The 22,781-nt window shown below is 33.8% G+C and overlaps 2 protein-coding genes across 2 annotated transcripts; both read left to right on the forward strand.

Annotated features, from left to right (window-relative positions):
• Positions 1-17,608: 17,608 nt before the first annotated feature.
• On the forward strand, positions 17,609-18,743 carry LOC144999699 (ABC transporter A family protein). Its single transcript, XM_078958828.1, has 2 exons — positions 17,609-17,785; positions 18,476-18,743. Exons 1-2 carry the CDS (start codon positions 17,663-17,665, stop codon positions 18,569-18,571), a joined length of 219 nt encoding a protein of 72 aa, XP_078814954.1. The 5' UTR covers positions 17,609-17,662; the 3' UTR covers positions 18,572-18,743.
• Positions 18,744-20,701: 1,958 nt separating this feature from the next.
• LOC145002218 (protein BRANCHLESS TRICHOME-like) lies at positions 20,702-22,116 on the forward strand. Its single transcript, XM_078961514.1, has one exon. It carries the CDS (start codon positions 20,972-20,974, stop codon positions 21,929-21,931), a length of 960 nt encoding a protein of 319 aa, XP_078817640.1. The 5' UTR covers positions 20,702-20,971; the 3' UTR covers positions 21,932-22,116.
• The last annotated feature ends 665 nt before the right edge of the window (positions 22,117-22,781 follow it).

The raw sequence follows: 22,781 nt of genomic DNA on the forward strand, positions 1-22,781 counted from the left end.
TTAAAGTCTAAGTTATCCAATTAGGGTTAAAGCTGTAATCCTTAAGGAGTCTACAAGTATAAATAGACCCTAGGGGTGAGGGAATTCGATACACCATCTAAAGTAGAGATACTCTGGCCGAATTCCTCCCCTTTCCTCTCTCCAAAATCATCTTACTTGCTTTTGGTGTTTGTAAGCCATTAGAGGAGTGACATTTGTGACTCTAGAAGCTCCAAGACAACAAGATCAACAAGGAATCCAAAGGTATGATTCTAGATCTACTTCAATGTTGTTATTTAACCTAATTAGCCATTAGAAGTCTTGGATTCAAAGCATGTTTAATTAGAAAGCCTAGATCCGAGCATTAGGGTTTTGCATGCGCACATAGGAAAGTTCTTATGGCTAAAACCCATCAGTATACCCCCCCTCCCAACACACACACACATACACACCCCCATAAACAATCTTCCCATATCCACCTAAGCATGCCCACCTACACCTATACTCAACACCTACCTCATACAACCCACCTCCATACATACCACCACAATCAACCACCTCCACCTACAAACCCACACCAACACCCTACCAAACGCCACTATAACCTATCCCAAAATCCCTATATCCACCCACCTCGCCCCCACTTATAACCTATAATCCTACCCACAAAAACACCCCATATATCCACTTCGACCCACCCTGTCCATAACTACAACCACACACCTCACGACACTCCTATCTACACCATTACACCCATCTAGACCCACACTCACACCTTCCATTGATGTTTTTATTTATTAGTTGCAAATTATTGGAAAAATCATTTTAATTTATAGATTATATTCCAATAATAGTATATTTTTTGTTAATTTTCTTTATAACAACATATTAATACCACAATATTTCGAATCTTCCCTCCATTGTCCTATATTTTGTTTAAAATCACAAAAAATGAGCCATCTTTTAAATAATAAAATTCTTACATACACAAAATAAAAATTAAAAATAAAATTCTATATCTTGTTTTAGATATTATACTCTTATCTCTTTTGTTTTATACAACATAATGTATAAAACTTTAAACTTTTTTCACTAAAAAATAAAAATCCCTCAAACTATCACTAAAATTAAAAATCAACCAAATTATCCCCAAAAGTCAAAGCAAAAACCCTTATTTTGAAACTAGTCAATGCGTGCAGATCTTCCCTCGTTCCCTACTTACTTCATATATCCTAAAATCAAGAAACTTAAATTGATGAGCATCTCCGACTCGTCCTTGTTGTAGGCGACTCCGGATCACATGAGTTGTCATCCACTTCTTCTTGTCTCCACCTTGTCGCATATGTCTATGACTTACACGGTGGGAAAATCTCATAAAAACTCTCTTTTTTGTGAAAATTGCCAAGGTATCTGCGACTACCATATGAAACCCACCACCATCGACATAACTACCAAAGCACAACCACCTCTCAACATTGTTCCCACCCATGATCTTTGGTATATGTTGATTTATATGTTCCTCATATATCTTGGTTAGTACATTTTCAAATTTGTTCGGTTCTATATCTATTCATAATTTTATATTTTTTTATTTTTTTGTTCAACCCTACGCATTCCGGATGTTAGAAATAATAAGTTACCCTAGTTCTTCATGACTAAGTGATGGAGGCTTTCATAGAATAAGATTATATGGTAATTTAATTCTTTTTAATATTTCGGATTTGGGGGTTCTTCATTGCCAAGCTTTCTAATATTTCAGATTTGGTCGTTCTTTATTGCCAAACGACATGGTTTGCATCTCAACTTGAGAATCTTACTATAATTGATTACTTTGAATGCTCAATCAAGGCTATCATCTTTGTGCTACATGGATTATCTTCCTTGACAATTGCACTTAAATATTAGTATATGGCTTATAGTTTAGTTCCTTTATGCCTAACTGACATAACTTTATAATGTCTCTACTACCATTAAATGTGTTTCTTATGCATAATTTCATAATGTTTCTTTCCATTAAGACTTGAATTCAAGAAACAAATACATGTAAGTTATATTCATCTCTACATTTATATATGGACTTAATGATACACATATTGAAGTAGTTGTAGGTTTTTTATGCAATTTTTTTAGTCATAGAGGTGACTTGTTTAAAGGAATTTTTTTACATAATGCTATGCCATGCACTGAAACTGTGTCATTTAAATTTTAACAGTCTTGAAGATTTTTATAATATGAAGTTCCTTGATTATTTTTGTGCTCTGTATTTCTTTCTTCCCCATGGTGATTATATATTGATATTACATATTCTTTATAACATTGATTGATATCTTTATAATGCTCTCCATGTCTCTCACAAAAGTTTTTTATGCACAAAGACCTATTAAGAACTGGAATCAGGCACTAGTGAAGGGGGAATTCGATCTCTTCATAGAGTACGTTTACTAGGTTTGTTCTTTATTTCTCAAACTAGTTTTCAAACATTTCTATTATGTGTATATTACATAGTTTTATGAGTCATATATATATATATATATATATATATAGATATAGATATAGATATATATATATATATACATATATATATATATGTGTGTGTGTGTATGTGTATTTGTGAACAATCTACTATTACCGATGTGATATACCATTTTAGATATTAAATCAAGCATCCGATAGCTTTGTTGCATTTAAAAACTACAAAGGGTAGTTACTTGTATAAAAGATAAGAAAATGGTTCTTAGAAGGTTGCTTCAGTGTGCATGATACTAACTATTATGTATGGTGTATCGGCCCCAAATTGACAATATTACCCTTATTTCTTTTTTTAGTTCAAAAAAATTTGTATTTAGATATAATTATAAGATTTTAGTATATGTTTCTATCCTTTTAATTTTACTACTTCCAACACATTAATGCAAATTCCTATTTAATACAATTTATCTACTTAATCATTGGCTTTTTAATTTATTTTTTGAATTGTGTGATTAAAAGTCAAAAAGGTTACGTTTAAAGTTAAATGCTTATGTTGGCATTCTCTATGGAAAATTGTTTTGCTTTGGAATTTCATGTGTAAAAGGTATATAAGAAACTGGGACAACTTTACTGGAAAAAGGCAATTTTGTCTTTTACTATTATCGATGGATAGATATACACTCTTTTCAGTTTAACCATAAAAAGTATATAGGCATTTATTATAATAGATCATTGCTAAATCGGACCATTAATTGTTGGGATTTAAACATAATGGTTACTATATTAAGAAATGTGGACTTATATACCTTTTACAATTTAATCATATTAAATGTAAGACTGGAGTTAGCTTTACAATATTAAATTGCATGAATGGAATCAATCAATCCATTACATTTCACCAACAATTTTTTGGTTGACTTTTTTTGGGCTCTGATGCAAAAATTGGTACAGACTCTAGTCGCGATTTATGTCCCCTTCTAGAGGGTATTTTGGTAGACTTAAAGGAGCCCTTTAGATACAACTTTAACCATTTGTTTTGTACATGTTGACATCAATCAAACTATTGTATGACCAAATTAGGTCCCAACAGTTAAATTGTTATATGACCAAAACTCATTTGATAGGCAATTCCAATGGTCTTCAAACAATAAAAATGACATTTTTTTGTTTTGCAAAAATTATCCTATAGTCTATCATACATAATGCAGTTTGGGTGAGACTTAATGGCTATATATAAGTCAAATTGTTGACTAATGAACAAAGGGTATTGTGGTGTTATTTATTTCTATTTCCCACATTCTTAATAGGTACAAATTAACAAAATATTACAACCTATTCGATCTAGACACTACCCTCCTTCAAATTCAGTTATTGTTTCTATCATTTCTAAAAATAGTTTTGAGTTGTTGAATTAATATTTTGAATATATGGTTATGGTTGAGGATTTAGGTGGAGATAGTAGAATTGTTCGTGAGGGTCTCCCATACTTTTGTATCCTTTTCTTTTTGTTTTATAAAAATTGTTAGAGGGTCTCCCTCTTTCCCCCCAAAAAAACCCAAGTACAAAATATAGTGATAGGTTACCAGTAAATCATAGGCACATATTCAATGACATACACTAGCACGAAAAAATGTCAATTATATAATCATATTCACATATTCAATGACCATACTCTAATTATACTGATCACACATTTTTTTCTTCTATAACTAGATTTACCTATAGACACACATAATAATTTTAACCATAACCAAATGCTACTTACACTCACAATTTTATTCAAGACATTTTATTATATTCTAACACATATAATAAAAGGCATGTGACCAGAAACCACTAAAATTAACTTGTTTTCTTACTTTTGGTAAGCCAATAATAAACACCACCCTATGGACACTCAAATATTTAATGTGGCCATATATATATAACATGTTAACTACATTGAAGTTCATGTGTCTAGAAACGCACCATGATACAGAAACATATACAATTGCCTCATCCGACCATATATTTATCTTTTATCTCATATAAAAAAATCACAATGTTAATCAGTACATGTGGCTGATGGTGACCTATGGCCACATTGTTTGAGTGTGACTAATAAGTGTCATTTTTGTTATAATTAAGTGAGGTTAAAGTTTTAATTATCTATACAATGCCATACAAACTAATTAAAATGTATCAAAAAAACAATCTCTAATTTTTATCAGTGACATGTGGCCACACTTTTAATCAAAAGTGTGACAAGACTTTTTTCGAAAAATGTGACCGTGTGTCTGTTTTGTACTAGTGTCATTCGTCTTTGATCTCCTTCTCTCTAGTAATGCATATTTAAATGCAGATCTGATTGGCTTCGCCATCCAGGAAAGGTTGAGTTTCCGATCTGAATGCAATTTTTGGGGTTTGAGTTTTGATGGTTGATATTCAATTGTAGATTTCATCAATGGTAGCGGAAATTGATGGGTGATTGTTGGTGGTTCTTGGAGGGTTAAGGAGAGAAAGAAGAAATTTATTTTCTAATAAATTAAAAGAGAAAGAGAGAGAGAGAGAGAGAGAGAGAGAGAGAGAGAAGGACCTTTTATTTTCTAAAATTTATAATTAATAATTGATAAATTATAATAAAAAAAGTAAATGAGAAAATATATTAGTAAGGGCAATATAGTTATTTCATGTTAATAGGGATGAAGCGTGTAAGTTATAAACAAACGAGGAATAATCCAAGTTAATTTTTGAAAATAGAGAGTGAACATGCATTTTGGCAACTGCACGAGGAATGATTCACATAATTTACTCTTTTTAAAATATAATATATATAGTTTGGTTGATCCGTGAACCCAAATAGGTAACACAACCCAACCCATGAAATAAGCGGATTGGCGGGTCAAAAATCTAAACCCAAACCCATTTATTTTCTTGTTGATTTAAGGTTTAGGTCGAGAACTCTCACCCCTACTAAGATAAATAAGAAGAGAGATAAAGTATCTCTTTGCCTTACTCCTCTCTTAAGTGAACTCTTTTGAGGATGATGTTTTATAATTACATTTGTGCGAATAGAAGATAGACATCCCATGATCTAGTTAACGCCATTTTTTTTTACCAAAGATCATGTGTCATGATCGAATCAAGATATTCCCAGTATAGGAAATCATATGGATTTTCTAAGTAGACTGTGAATAAGAATGTCATGAGTTTATTTTTATTGAGCCAAAAGATTAGTTAATTGATGATTAATTGCCTATCGAGGGTGTTATAGTTTTTGATGAAAGTTGTTTGGATGGGACTAACCACATGAGGGATTACTATCTTCCATTTTTCAGCCAAGACTTTGGCTATGATTTTATACAAAGAACCAATTAAGTTGATTGGGCGGTAGTCATCAAGTGAGATTGGGATGGTTGATATTGGCATTAGAATGATCAAAAATGAGTTGCAACCACGATCAATTACTCTTGTGCTTTCGAAATGTTTAATAGCTAAGTAGATGTCGCTTTCAACGATGTACAATGTTTCGTTAGGAAGCTATCTTCAGTGATATTTGTTTTTTGGAAAAAACCTCTTCAGACCTTTTATTGTTGCGCGGCGCAGCACACGCGCAACACTTTTCATCTCGTAATTGTTTGTTTTTCAAAAGTCTTCGAATTAAAAACCCTTTGCGCATGTCCTTCTTGGTACAACACTTGTTTTGCCTATTCCAACCTCTTCTTATTCTTTTTTTATAGCTAAAATATTGATTATATATTATTGAAATCTTATTTCATATTTTCTTTCGTTTTTTTTTGTTTATTCTTCTTGAAAAAAAAAATCTTTTTTTATATTGAATAATAATAATTCGTTGATGAAATATCATAATTTTATGCTAAAATATCTTTATTTTTTTGTTAAATATATCATTATTTTTTTATGAAATATCATAAATTTTTGCCAAAATGGCATTATTATATTTTCGGTATTAAAAAACTATTTTTGGATTATAAAATCAGTTTATTTTTAATTTTTTAATACACGTAGTAGCATGAAGATGTTAAAATAACAAACAGAATCTTCATGTCTATACTTAAAACCTAAAAGGTGTATAGATTGTTAATATTTATTATTAGCTAGCTTCATTATTTTACTTTTCATATATATATATTAATGAACATCATTTATTGCTTACTAGTTATGAGCCCAAATAAATTTTCAAACAAAAATAACAAAAATAAATACGAAGATCTAAAAATTTTAAAATTTTGAATTTATAAAGAAAACGAAAAAAATATTTAACTATTAAAATTGAAGTGTTGATTTTGTCTTTTAAATTTAAGTAAAGAAACAATTAAAATAATTTGATTCAATTTAGAAATTTAGAAATTATAAAGAAAGTTGTATTAATAAATTTAATATGTATTTTTATTACATGTATTAAATTTAAATAGTATATAGAATTTAATAAAATAGAAAAAAACCATAAAATAATATATAAATTTAATTTAATTTAAAATTACCACAAAATAAAAATAAAAAAAAAGAATAATAAGCGGTATAAATGGTTTTATTTATTGGACAATAAGGATAGATCTATTTTTGTAAATTACTTTTTTCTTTTTCTTAAAGTATGAAATTGAAGCAAAAACATTATTGTTAGAAATTAGTATCACGAAACCGTTAAGATCACCGCTAGAACAAGATACCTCAAATTTGAAAGGCACAACTTTTACCAAAAGTGATAGTACCAAATTGGCTGTTAGATCGGATATAATAGATTTACTTATGTAACATAAGAAGGACAATATTAAGGTGCTGTTTGTTTTTTCTGAGGCAAAATGTCTGCAGTCTGCGGACCACATCTGTAGACCTCTGCAGTAGAAGAGATGGACCAAACGTCTGCAGTCTGAAAAAAGAAGACTGTTTGTTTTTTTAACATCTGCGGGCTATTAAAATAAACTGAAATCTAAATAAACTGATTTTTTAAAACTTCAAAGCGAATTTTTTATATATTTTTATGACTTTCTTATAAATATATAACGAATCTAGATCAACTTTTATGTATTATTATATAAAAAATAAAAATAAAAATGGTATTAATTCATATACATATTTGATAAAAACCAACAACTTTGATTGTAAAGTTATAATTAAACATTATAATTAGTGATCAAAGAATTTGATACATAAATAGATGGAAATAAACTTCGATTTTTTCAAATAAATCTATTAAAAACGTATGATAAATATTTTCTCGAGAAATTGATGATACTTTATTAAATAAAGTTTTACAAAATTTTGGCAAAAAAATATAAGAATATATTATGATTTTTTTTTTCATATTTATATAAACAACTTCAACGACTATTATTATAATAAATTTTTATTTATAAATTTGTTAAAAATATCATGTTTGTATCGTCAAATGTTTTTTTTTTAAGTTTTGTAATTTTTTTTCATATTGTTTATCATTAATAAAGTTGGAAAAAATATAAATTAAAAAAAAAACTTAAAAAAAATAAAGATATATATGTTTTTTTAAGCTAGAAGATGTCTGAAGATGTTAGAAGACTCTGGTCCACATCTGCGCCAAGAAGAGGGCGCGCAGACATTTTTAGGTCTGCAGTCTTCAAAAAAACAAACAGTCTGCGAAGACTAATGTCTGCGCGTGGTCTGCACGGCGCAGACAGAAGATATCTCGCAGATCTGCAGACAAAAAACAAACACTACCTAAATATAGAACCTAAATATAGAAGTGAACCCATGTGAGTCAATTAAAAGGTATTTTAATTTTGTCGTCACCTCATTTGTCTTTCACGCTTGTTTCCATTGTTTCCCATAATGTTGTAAGATAAATTCACTAACTGAGATTTTGAGGATATTTGACTCAGAGCTTTTAAGTGAATATTATGATTATAATAATAAACATTATAATAATTTGGTTCAAAATAGAAATAATTACACGTTTAAATTTATTTTACAAATTATACTCTCTTACAATGATTCGTTATTATTACCTTAAATTTGGTTATTTCAATCTTAAATATTCTAAATCCTTCTTAATAAATAAAGAATTTTTTATCACATGTCCTCTTTTTCATCATTTGACACATAATTTTTTCTAAAAAATTTTAATTTTTTATTTTCCACCTGTTGTGACCTTAATTATGATTATAATAAATAAAGAACTTTTTACCCTTGATTTGAATTAATTTTAGCTATATACATGACCTTAATTAGTTCTATATTTTTGGGTTATTTTATATGCATCATGCCACATTTATTATCAGCAGAAATCAAATTAAGATGCATAAAACATAAATGAAAAAGTAGAGAGTAAGATGGTTTAATTATCGGAAATTGAAGTTGAAAGTAAAGAAAGATTTATGTGATGTACGTAGGAGGCTAACAAAGGCTCACATTGGATCGGATGATAATCCCTTTTTGTGGTTGAAAGAAGTTCCTACAAAAGTATTGTGTTTTGTTTGGAGGGCAGTTCGAAATAGTATCCCCTCTGTATTGGCTCTCAAGAATCGGGGAATCAATATTGCATCGGTTATGTGCGGTGAATGTGATTTAGCAAAGGAGTCAGCTGACCACCTACTGTGTGTATGTTACTTTGCCAAAGCTACATGGAAATGGATATTTAGATGGTTTGGTATTTCGATGCCCTCATTTGATAAGGTATTTGAACTTCTAGAATTTGTAGCGACATGGAGGAAGTGTCTAAAAAAGAAAAAGGTCTTGGTGGGTATTGTTATGGTATGATGTGGTGTCTGTGGAAAGCAATAGAACCTTCAATTAATCAAGGATTGCATCTACTAAGATTGTGGACATGGTTCAGTCATCGGTATTCATGTTGTTTAAGCATAAAAGCAACAAAAGTGTATAAATAGATAGATTGTTGTATTAATCCACTTATGTAGAGTGATATAGGGAAACTTGATATTCTATATTATGGTGAAGACTGTTTTTCTGTATACATGCCTTGATATGTGAGGCTGGGTTTTCTTCTTTTCTTTTTTCTTAATAAAATTTGTTGGTTAAAAAAAAAAAACAAACTGAAAGGTAGTTTGGTTCCTATAAATGACATGAGTTGTTGTAACTACAACTCTGGAAACTCAGTAAATGGTCTCAACAAGCTGGATTAAATGTCATCTGCTTCCTAATATATAGATTGGTTAAAAGGGACCAATACTGTCCAATGCACAGAGGATAGATCCATAAAGTCAAAGAAACACGACTGGTATCGTACCATGCATGTTTCTAAACTTAGTCAAAGCCTCGTACACTGTAGCATCAATTATAAATGCAAAAAAGGTCAACACCGTCTTTCTCAAAAAAGTCGATTAACCTCGTTCCGGAAAGTTCTCAGTTGTAATGGATGATGGAGATCATTGTGGTGCCAACTGTAAACTGGAACAACCCTCGACGAAGCACCATGTGTTGCCTGATGCTTATGTCGCATGATACGCCAAGTATATATATATATATATATATATATATATATATATATATATATATATATATATATATATATATATATATATATATATATATATATATATATATATATATATATATATATATATATATATATATATATATATATATATATATATATATATATATATATATATAGGGTTATGTTCATATGAGACGGCTTAATTTTGTGAGATTGTAAGACGCATTTTTTTGTTTTTTTTATTTTTTAAATTTTTTTTAGTTAATTTAAGTTCCGAAAATAATATTTAAAAAAAGAATTTTTGAATTTTAAAATTATTTTTTAAAATATGTCAGTGTAATATTCTATTAGAATATTTCAAGTATTTTTCAAAAAAAATGTAATTTATTTTTATTTTTTTTAGTTAATTCAAGTTCCGAAAATAATATTTAAAAAAAAAGAATTTTTAGATTTTTCCATTTATTCTGCATTTTAAAATTATTTTTTACAATATGTCAGTGTAATATTCTATTAGAATATTTCACTTATTTTTCAAAAAAAAACGGAATTTTTTTTTATTTATTTTTATTTTTTAGTTAATTCAAGTTCCAAAAATAATATTTAAAAAAAGAATTTTTGGATTTTTCCATTTATTTTGCATTTTTAAATTATTTTTAGATTTGGTCTCACGGTCTCACAAAATTAGAATGGTCTCAAATGAACCTGAACCTATATATATATATATATATATATATATATATATATATATATATATATATATATATATATATATTCTAATAAATAAATAGTTTTAATCTCATTTTGTCAAGTGTCACTCTAATACAAGTCCTAATTAATATTATATCATGTGAAGGGTTGGTATGAGATTTGGGGGTGACTAGAGCCAGTCACATTGAGAGAGTTTCGAGTTCTTCATCCGAAATTTGGGACATTTGGAGTTAATTGGTCATTATCTTGGAAGTCGTCGAGTGTTGCGTAGTACGCCCCAAGGGAGCGGATGGTATAACCGGTGAGCCAGTTCGTAGCGAGGTCTTTGCGACATGCCAAGTGGCGATGGTTCGAACCCGAAGGGCGGTATAACTGGGTATTTATGTTGGGAGGATTATAAATTTGTTGAAGTTGTAGCTCCGAGGATTGAGTTATATGGATTTGCAGTCCTGGCATATGAGACTTAGGGTTTGAGGTAATCAAGGCAAGGTGCAGAGTGAGATGATGCATGTTGTATGTTGTAACGCCTATGTTTCTAGGCTAAGCATTAATGATAATATAATAGTCTAGGTCAACCATTGGAACTCGTTTGAAGTAATAAGAATGAGTTATGTGCTTTAAACTTAATTATTATGATTAAGGACAAAATTAAGCATCGAAAATAAATATTATATAAAGCCAATATCTATGAAGAAAGTTGTAGTGGTTGAAACAAGAATTCCACAGATATAAAGAACATCGAAATCCGAGCTATAACAAAGAAGTTATGACTCCTTAAAGTTTCACAACAGAACCGGCATGACGTCGATGACGTAAAAAAAATGAGTTTTTGATAAACTACTTTTTAGCCTATATGATCTAAATGAAAGTCATAGTACTCATTAAACCGAGAATTTTCATAAAAAGAACATCAAAATTTGACTTCGTATGAGGAAGTTATGATTTTTCTAAATTTCGGTATAGCAGTAGACAGCTAAAAACTCGAAATAAAGATCGAGTAATTTTTAGCCAACACAACCTAAACGAGAATTGAAGGTCTTGTCAATGGTAGTACAACGGTAAAAAGACAGATGAAAACGAATGTCGGATGAATAAGTTATAAGTTTTTAACGGACTTTTCCTGTCCCGACCTATTAAAAATATATTATTAAAAAATGAATTCAAAATTAGCCGATGGAGTGTAAACGAAAATTATAGAGCATAATCTCACATACGTGTGGATATAAAGAACGTCAAAAACAGAGCTCGTATGCAAAAGATACGAATTTTTGAAGTTTGGAAATTCGGAGTACGCCCAGCGTACTCGTGTTCACGGTCTAAGATTGGTTACGTCGCTTATTCCTCGCAATCAACACGTATCACGCAATTTCGACATGTTCGATGCCACTCATCAGAGTACGCCCATCATACTAAGCTTTACGCCCAACGTAATGGCAAATAGAGCAGTACGCCCAACGTAATAAGTTGTACGCCCAACGTAGTGGCTGTTAGAGCTATACGCCCAACGTACTCATGATTTACGCCAAACGTAATGGGTGTTTGAGCCACTATAAATAGAAAACAAAGCCTTCGAGTTTTTGTTTAGATAATCTATTCCCTCTCACTCTCTAATCTCTTTTAAGCTACTTTTAACCTCCGAAGTCCCAGTATTATCCCTAACACCCGAAGCAAGCCGAAGCGCCTCGAAGTTCCCAGGAAAAAGAGTTTTCAAGCTGAAATTATGTCCGCGTGAAGCCCGATTTTTGAGAAAACATCCCAGATTCATCGAAGAATATTGTTTTTAGGGACAAAGTGTTGTCCAACCGTCGTCTTATCAAGTGAGTGTGTGGTCACTTTCACCTTACAAATAAATATGAAATATTTTATATAAAATATGTGTTGTGTATATATGTTGTTTGTTTATTTGAGATGAATGTTGAATGAATATTTTATACATGTTTAAAAATGATTATATATATATATATATATATATATATATATATATATATATATATATATATATATATATATTATCTACAGAAATGTTGGGTAAAACATAGGTAGACAAAATAGTCGGTATATGATGAAAGATGAGTTGGATAAATGAGATGATCAGTGATATAGATCATGAGATAAGGGTGAGGGATGAAATATGAGAGAAGCCCTTACCCAAACGTTCTCCCCTGTCATCTAGCAGAGTATGGATGACAACCATGGACTATTCTAGACGGTTTGTGGAACACTAGCAGGCTCGCAACTTGTAGGTGTTGTGGATTAAATGTTCATCAGATGCACTCTAAAAAACCATTGACATGTATTCCAGGTGGATTCCCATGAATAATATTGTCGATAAATGAGAGCTAGGGACTTAGCACATGTTGTATAAACCATGGCAGCTATGGACTTAGTGTCTGTTGTATAAACCCTATCAGCTATGGATTTAGTGCCTGTTGTATAAACCTTGGCGACGATGTGACTTCGTGCCTATTCCTTAGGATGAATCCTTAGGAATGAGTGATAGATGATTCTTAGGGTAAATCCTTAAGAGATAAAGAAGATAATGGTGATGGGTAATTGGGTTGATTGTTTGATGATAAAACACAATACCTTTATTATTGTGGGTTGATGATAAAACACGATCGGTGTTCCATTTGGGTTCGCCGATATTCGGGTTTTGAGACGATTAGATCGTTGAGGCAGAGTTTCGATTATTAAGAGATTTTTTAGATTGAGGTGTAGATTGATATCCACCCACTAGGAGGTGCAACAATTGAATTGTCAATCAACTTCAGAGACGATATGAGTACTTTTGTATGGACTTGGTCAGTAGAGAATAGGACCTTGGATTGTCAGCAACGAGTTCTTAGTCATTTGATTCCTCTGTACTTCAAAACGTGACCTAGAAGTACTTCAAGGTTCGAGTTATGCAAACGGGAGATCCGTGGTCATAGCGAGACATCATGAGATTCCGTGATGGTGTATCGAGATATCCGGGTATGATGCCTTAAATTGTTGGATTACTATGAGATCTGGGTTTGTCAGATGGCAAGTGGAATGACAAGCGACTATATTTCCGAATATGAGATCAGCAGTAATTATCATCAAACGGGGATTGTCCAAGGGTGTAATTGGGCGGAGGAAAGTGCCTTATCCATGATAATTTCCATCAAGAGTAGTGGTGTATAATTTGGGTAGGTGTGTGCAGCTATCTATGACGTGTCGCAGAGTATGGGTTACTGAACTCATTGTAGTGGAGTGACCAAAGAGCGGATAGATCTGGGTGGGAGTAACCACTTAGGATAGTCAGGGTAAACCATGGGGTGAGCCCATAACGAGCGAGAGAGAGGGTATTGTAAGACTGTAGGGAGCCATAGCATCCATGAGTCAGTGAAAGAGGGTATTGTAAGACTACAGGCCGTAGCATCCATGAGTCAGTGAGAGAGGGTATTGTAAGACTGCGGGGAGCTATAGTATCCATGATTCAGTGAGAGAGGGTATTGTAAGACTGTGGGGAGCCGTAGCATCCATGAGTCAGTGAGAGAGGATATTGTAAGACTGCGGGAAGCCGTAGCATCCATGAGTCAGTGAGAGAGGGTATTGTAAGATTGCGAGGAGACGTAGCATCCATGCGTCAGTGAGAGAGGGTATTATACGACTGCGGGGAGCCGTAGCATCCATGAGTCAATGAGAGAGGGTATTGTAATACTATGGGGAGCTATAGCATTCACTAATCTGCAAGGAGTATCGTGATCCCACGGGGAGCCATAGTGTTCACTAGTCAGCAAGAGAGTGTCGTAAGACTGTAGGGAGCCGCAGTATACACTAGCCAATAAGAGAGTATCATGGAACTACAGGGAGTAGTAGTGTTCTCTAGACAACATGTGACACAAAGTTGTTCTTAAGCTTGAGTAGCTTTGTCATTTGAGACTTTGAGGATCTGGGGGTCGGATCAGGTGAGAGGCTGGGGTCTTAGTGAGGGTTGGGAACCATTACATCCCAATTTAGGGAAGGGTTGTTGCAAGCCGGAAGGGTTGAAGTGTAACGCCTCGAAGTAGATCCTTGGATCTCAGGGCATGAGTTGAGTGTCAGATGGAATTTGAACGAGTTCAATTCTGCGGTAGAACCAGATGCTTGCGTTTGAGTTTGACTCCATTCGTGAGAAAGGTCGGCAATTTGGGATTTTCAGTCTCAGATGGATTTCCTTCGAGTGGTCATGGGTTCCATCTGATGACTTAGACCTGGGTGGGTCGGCTCGTCGGCATGAGGAGGAACACAAAGCACATGGAGAGTTGTAAGGGGTAGACGACAGAGGTCGAAAGTGATGAGTGATTACATATCGGTTGTAACATTCGCTTGGGGGTAAAGCAAACTTAGTGATTGCATGTACAAGGTGATTAAGTGAGATAACTTTGTTGGATGGAATGGTTCTGGAGTTGTACCACCAAAGGTGCTAAGAGTAGCCTGTAGCTATTCCATTTCTAAGTTGGGCGTCGATCTTGTTTTCGATATTAGTGTTACACATTGGAGATAGTTGGAGCTTATGTTCCGAGTATCAGTGGATAGTTCCGGCCGGGCGCGGTCATTCAGCTCGGGACCAGAGCTGAATCGACCTGGGTTGGTGGCAGAGTGGTTCTGTCCGATGGGAGGTCAGACCTAGTGTAGAGATCGGTTTCATGTGGATCAACAGGTCATTTTTGTAGTGCCTGAGGGCTGAGTATTGCGATTCATTCTTCAGACAGGTGCTGACAGTGGTATCGGTAGTTGGTTTTCGGGGTGAGGACCCCTCAGTTTCTTCGGCTGGTATATATGACATGAGTGCTCAACAACTGATTATGGCTAGTGACTTGTTTTCATCAGTTGCCTCAAGATAGTTCGGGTAGGAAGTGTGATCGGACAGAGAGAGATGGGAGCACTGAGATAGCGCTCAAGACGACAGAGCTACCTGAGAAGTCGAGCTAGATTTGTAACACCTTCTAAGTACCCCAGTTGAGGAAGTGTGAATCCGAAGAGACGACAATAGTTCCTTATTAGAACAATCAGGCTAATGATTAACTGAACTTTATTGAGAGGCCAACCACGATTTTGGATAGGAAAGTAAGGACCTTGAGAAACAAGAGGAGCACCTGATTAAGGTGCAGTGGCAGAGCGTAAAGGTTCAGAGTGGACTCGCGAGCCGGAATCCATGGTGCGTGAGCCGTATCCAGAGCTGCTTCCAGAGAATGACTTCGAGGGTGAAGTCTAATTCTAATGGGGGAGAATTGTAACACCCTGATTTCCTGAATGTGGAAATTGAGAATTTTATGCACATTATAGGCCCTACTCGACGAGTCGGTTTGTCCTAACTCGTCTTGTAGGAGTTGGTCAGGATCGCAGGTTATGAAGTCTACTCGTCGATTCGGAGGGTTGGACGCGACAAGTTGAGGTTGTTTAGTGAAAACCCTAATTTCTGGGTCTTTGCACCCTATTTAAAGAACTTAACCTCCATTGTAGCCTCCCTTATCATTATTTCATCCAGAGAAAATCCAAGAACAAGTTGTGTATCCTCTTGTGTGTGTCTGAGAGATTAATAAAGTGACTTTTGGGGAGTTTTGGAATGAGACTTGAAGATGTAGAATCTTGGATAACGAAGGAGCCGTAGATCCATCATCTTTTGTGTATTAGTGACCAAACTGAGGTATAAAGCTAATACCTTGACCTATTTTTGCTTAGATCTTCTTTTGGGAGTGTTAATGGCCATTTAGGGGCATAATGGAGCCACTTTCGGGTTTGAGCTTGTTATAAGGACATGGTTTCAAATTTAGACTCCTCTAGGACCCTAGAGTCATAAAGCCATCAACTTTATCAAGTTGGGCCCTCCTCCATGACTTAAATCTCTTATTGAGCATTTTTTTTTGGGTGTTTTAGCCTTGTGAGGTCTTACATGCATGTAAAGTGAGCAACTTTACGTGGTAACTTCATCTAGGAGGTTAGATATGGAGTTTGGAGCACTAGAATCGACTGAAATGAGAAATGGATGATGGAATCGACGGGTTGGAGGACCCAACGCTACGAGTTGAGTCGGTTGTACCGTCCTGAGATTAAGAGTGAACTCGACGAGTTGAGGGGACAACTCGGCGAGTAGCTAGGGTCGTCTTCGATGTTTTAGACTCTGCATGGACTCGACGAGTTGGTAAGACAACTCGGCGAGTTGACCCGAGACTTCTCGATTTCTGAGAGCAGAGGGAACTCGATGAGTCACATAGATGCACTCGACGAGTTAAGTAACCATTGGGTTGTTGACTTAAGTGCTGACTTTTATTGACTTTTAGGGTTTGGTAAACTGTGGACCTTGGAGACCATGGAAGGGTAAAATGCTCTTTTCACCCTTTCTGAGAATTAGTATAGGAGTTAGTTTAATATTTATATAATTGTTAAGTAGAGATAATTGTGATATGTGTAGGCGGAGTTTAGACCAGGATCTCGAGTCTGGGTTACACTGCTTTATTCTGCGAGGTGAGTCTTCTCATTTGTAAGCTTTCTAAGGTAAAAAGCTTATAAATTGATGACCATTTAGGTTGGATCTACTTTATGGTGTTTCTTTGGCTTTTTTAGTCCTTTGATGTAAGGATGAACTTTTGATCTACTCCAGAAGTAGTGGATGTTAGATCTAAGTTCCAATAAAGTTCATTGTTCATAAAAATGCAAACTTTATGGAAAATTTTGGTTCATGCAAGTATTAAGACCCTTATTAAGTTCATTTTTAATTGTTGAGAGTTGGGACCCATTAAAACATGTTGGAGAATAAAAAGACAACTTTATGTTGGAACAATAAATACGATTGATAGATTCTATAGTAAACTTGGCAACTTTTTAGAGGTGGACCGGTTTAGAACCGAACCGGTTAGCTAACCGGTTTTGATTTTATTGACCAGAATCGAACCGGTTTTTTGAATTGGTCCGGTTCGTAAAAAAACCCGGTTTGTGCACGTCTATTTGTATATGACAAATGGCTGATCCATTACATAAATTACTTTTTCGAAAAGCCCAATTGTTTATATCAGCCCAATACTTCGATTACTCCCCTCTTTGGCCATCTCTCTCGATTGAATCGGGGAAGTCATGGGATACGTACTCAGGGTGAGGTTCGCTTCGTTCTTCGCCGGCGCTGCGGTGGCTTCAGCCGGTGGATTCTATTTTCTTCACAAGGATTACAAGGTCGCTCATCAATCTATGTCTCAACAGGTATTCTCTTTCCCTTTTCCTCTACTTTGTGTACCAATTAGTCCCATTACTACCGGTGGTGTATCCCGAATGCGTTATCGTCTTTATTTCAATTTCACTGAGTGATTCTCTCAGTTTTAAAACAGTAATTGATAAATGTTGGTGCTATTATGCTCTGATTCGATATAAAACGCACAAAATCAGAACCCTAGGTAACCGATCAGCATGCCCTTTCCATACATGAACCACGATTAAATTGGATTGTCAGTATGTTATGTGGAGTAGGAAAACAATTTAGTTTTTGTGGGCAATCATTGAGTTTTATCTTGCAGCATGCCGTAGATTATATCTTTGGAAAACATTGGGTTTACATGCTTATATGCTTATAGATCTATCTACCTTCTTTTCTTGAGCTGCAGCTTTTAAATAAAAGCATGCTTTCATTAATTTCAGAAGTTTATGCCATTAGATACAACATTTAGCAAAGAATAAAAGCTTTTGGAGGAGGTAGAAAGACAAAAATCCTTATTATTGTTTGAAATCTTCAGTCTAGAGTTCCATGGCATTTTAGGGATTGTTTCTTACTTTCTTTATAAAAACTTATTTAGTTTGTTAAAAAGCTGTTAATATCTGTGTTGTGAAAAGTACATATATCCAATTACAACATTGTTTCTAAAGTTGTAACAAAGTATTATATCCATGGTGATGTAGATTAATGACTTTTATAAATCTCTGGATGGACGCATCTCTTCTTTGGAAAATCTAAAAGAAATTGAAGCAATGAAACCGGTTGAAGGTGGAGAATAAGGAAGTCAAAGAGTCTTTGGTAGTTCCAAGCATCTGGTTTGACTCAAAATTTACTGAATGTTGTAGTGCAAGCCTTTTTTTGTTTTTTTGTTTTTGTTTTAGTTAATAACAAATGTGGGTTGACTATTGAGATGGAAGACTTCCAGTCAAATTGAAGGATTTTACTGCATAATTATCACTTGTTGATCTTATTTCTGTAATTAAAGATGGATTGTAATTTGTAGCAATACAAAAGATAGAACAATCCATGTGGTATGAAGTGTGATGGGATATGGCATATATGACCCACCAATAGGGCAACATATGGTGCCTTTTCTTTCCAGCCATTAAAAGCATAAACATATGCTTTATCCGATTGAATGAGATAGTTTGATATTCATTCTCATCCATCAAAGAAATGCCTTATGGACATTGGCCAAAAGAGAGGTGATCTACTCCAGAAGGAAAGATTAAGTGACCTTATGGACTATTATTATTACAATTATTGGATATCGAACTTATTCGGATGTATCGATCATGTGCCATGTACTAGTTACATACTTAATGTGTTATATCTTGGTCGACGGGTCATCCACATGAAATTTTTTGATTATTTTGTTAAGTTATTATTAGGAAGGAAATTATGGGGTGTTTGGGATTTGTTTATTTAAAACAATTTATGTTAATTTATAAAATAGTTTATTAATTTATTCGGCGTTAAAACAGAATTTTAGAAAAAAAAATTGTTTGTATTAGCTTATCAGGTATTAAAACAAAATAAGATGAGAATTTGATTTTAATGTTTGGCAGTAAACTCTTATTTTATATGTAATAATAAAACAACTTCTTTAAAATTAGTCAAACAAGTAAATAAGAAGTGACTTATAAAAACTCCTTATTTGAATAAATAAATACTTACGAAATCTTGTTATCCAAAAACTAAAAATTTGTTGTGCCAAAAGCAATCCCAAACACCTCCTGTATCTAGATCTCAAAATTAAAAAGATTACTACTACAAAAATCATCTCACGCTCTAGTTCGTTATCTTGATAGATATTTCCACATCAAGAAGAAGAATACCATTGACATCTACAAATAGATTATAAGAAGTCGGGTTTAAAACCTACAAAACCTCATGCATTTTAATAACCATTTCTCTCGTTTTGATTGGGATGAAGACAATTAGGTTTCCTTACAACCATAATTATCATTGCCAGTTTGCCACCGTAAAACTATCATTTCCATTTTCTTTTCTAAAAACATGTATAAAATTAGCGTTGACAAAGAGAGGTATTATAGCTCCTATTGCATCGTGTTTTTTGTTTATGGTTTATACAAATCCGTTGAACGGGAAGAGAATTTATATTTATTATTTGTTTCAAGCCCAAAAAATTTCGTTTCACCCTAATTAACTACAAATATGGTTTTACAGTTGGAAGATGAGGAAGAATAAACAATATTTAAAGCAGTGGCGGAGCCATCGTCAAAGTAAAAGGGAATCCCAAACTGATGGATTCGGTTTTTCGGTTTTCCAAACTCAGTTTCGGGTTTAAACCCAAACCCATTCGAAAGTTTAACTTGTTGAAAATTGAAAAGCTTTTGTTGCTTATATAACATATGCATAGGAGCTATGATTCAATGTTATAACCAATATAGAACAATTTTAGAAGTTTAAAAACCAAATTGAAAAACTGATAAACACAATAAAATACACACATATAAGAGCTAAGATTCAAAATAAAATACACCCGGTCTAAGCAATACGATATCTCCATTATCATTAGAATCAAACGCATGCAACTTTGTCGGAAGCTTAGCCATTACGGGTTACGAGGCCCAATACGGTCACCCCGGCAGGCATGGATTGTGGCTTAATAAATTAAGCTATGGTTTTTAGCATTACTCATTTATTTATTCTGTCCAAATTAAGTCAGAATAGCCGCATAAATAAGGTGTTAACGTATCAATTTGATTAAGTTAAAAAGCAACTGCGTTTTACTATGGGTTTATATACCATTCATCAAACCCCTACACTTGCCGAGAAATTGCTAGCGTACCTCTAGTTTTAATTCAATTTCCTTGCATTTTCGACACCATTAATAAGAATTGCATATATAAAATCCTGAAAACCGTAGCAGGATACGGGTAACAATCAAAGAAGATGTAGACGTGAAGTGAAGGGGATATGCAGGATTTAGGTAAGGTGTTCTCCACAACTAAGAGTGATGATGAGTGAGTGTGTCACTAGATAAAGATAGAAGAGCATGTGATGTCTCCTTTTCCTTTTAACAATCGCCATCCATGACATAGGTCCCTCCTTCAAGAAAGGTAGCTAGCCAGGTATAAAAGGAAATTTTCTATTTTTATAAATTAATTGAAAAGAAAAAAAGGGTATTTAATCTTGCATAAGAAAAGAAGTCGATGGAAGGGGAGATGATGGTAACGATGATGACAATCAATGGAAGAACAGCAACCTTCCATGAAAAAGATCATTCTTACTCCACTCTCATATCTATCCCTATCCCTACCCCTACCCCAGCCCCAACCTGGAAACTGTACGAAAATCCGTTCTATAGTTGTCCTCAAAACCACCATCAAAATCAAGAAAAGAAAGAACAAGAACAAGAGGTAGAAGTGGGTCAGAAGAAGCAACTCCATCTTCTTCATTTGCCTGTTTCCACGCGTAAGATTGCGACATCTTTCTGGGATCTTACATTCATCAAGCCATTCATGGATTCAGAGCTCGACACTGCTCGAGCACAGATCATGGAGCTCAAAGAACATCTTGAGAACGAACGAAAAGCTCGTAAAAAGGCAGAGTCTATCAACAAGAAGCTGAGAAAGGAGCTGAAAGGAAAGGATGCATTGGAGAAAGTATGCGAAGAGCTTGCAGCGGAGGTGTCATGTAGTAAGGCTGAGATAAGCAGGTTAAAGATAGACATGGAAGAGGAGAGGAAGATGTTGCGTGTGGCTGAAGTATTGAGAGAGGAAAGGGTCCAGATGAAGCTCAGTGACGCAAAAATCATGTTAGAAGAAAGGATATCGGAATTGGAAATCACCAAAATGATCCACAAGAAGAATGATGGAGATCATCATCGGGAACAAAAAGAGCAGAATAAATGTCTTGTTCTTTCGAAAGAGAACCGCAGTGTCATATCTGAAAAATCACTGAAATTAAAAGGTAGAAAGGTGTCATTAGAGCCCGAAAATCCTCACATAAAACGTGGAATCCGAGGGTTTGTGGAATTCCCGCGAGTTGTTAAGGCGATCGGGTCAAGAGGCAGACATTTGGGTACAAAATTGGAATGCCAGAAGGCTCAACTCATGATACTTCTAAAACAGAAGACACAAATCCAGTCCAACAATCTAATCATGAATTAAGTGGATTATTACTTGACTACATTAATATTAATATTCTTTTTCCTTCTTATAAACAATTATTGATGTGGTTTGTGTTGATTAAGTAATAATCCCTAAACTTATCGCAAGATTCAAGTAAACGGGTGTGATCGTTTTCATGTGTTATGTTATAGATTTGATAGTAAATGGATATCGTGTTTGTGATATTGATGGAGTGTTTGTTTGTAAAATTATATTCGTTTCACATGGTGGTAATGATTTAAGGACCATCGGCACATGCTTCACTTTAACCTCAATTTTAGGTGGACCTATATATATATATATATATATATATATATATATATATATATATATATATATATATATATATATATATATATATACACACACACACACACACACACACACACACACACACACACACACACACACACACACACACACACACACACACACACACTAGCAGTGTACCCGCGCAAAGCGGCGGGGCGTGTTTCTCTACAAAAATATTATGTTACAAAAAAAAAAAATACATATAGAAGACAAAATAATCAAACTATGGTGTTATTTGGGAGATAAAGTCATTTTCTGTTCCTGGACGGTGGGTTTTATAGCAGAGGAGGGAACAAAGAGGTATATGCGATTAGATGGATATTTGAATTAACATGCTAAATTTAAGGATATCTATGAGGGTTCAAAATTTGAATAAATCCGGGATTTGAGGGAACCATATCAAATTGCTGAGAAATATAAGGAGATTTGATGATAAATATTTGAATTCAAAACGTGGTTAAAATTTAATATTATTTTATTAATGTTTACTTGTACTATCAGTTTCATCATTTAGACGTTTTAAAAAAATATTATTATT

The sequence above is a fragment of the Lactuca saligna genome, chromosome 6, assembly GCF_052625555.1.
Source record: "Lactuca saligna cultivar CGN05327 chromosome 6, ASM5262555v1, whole genome shotgun sequence".
Lineage (NCBI taxonomy): Eukaryota > Viridiplantae > Streptophyta > Magnoliopsida > Asterales > Asteraceae > Lactuca > Lactuca saligna.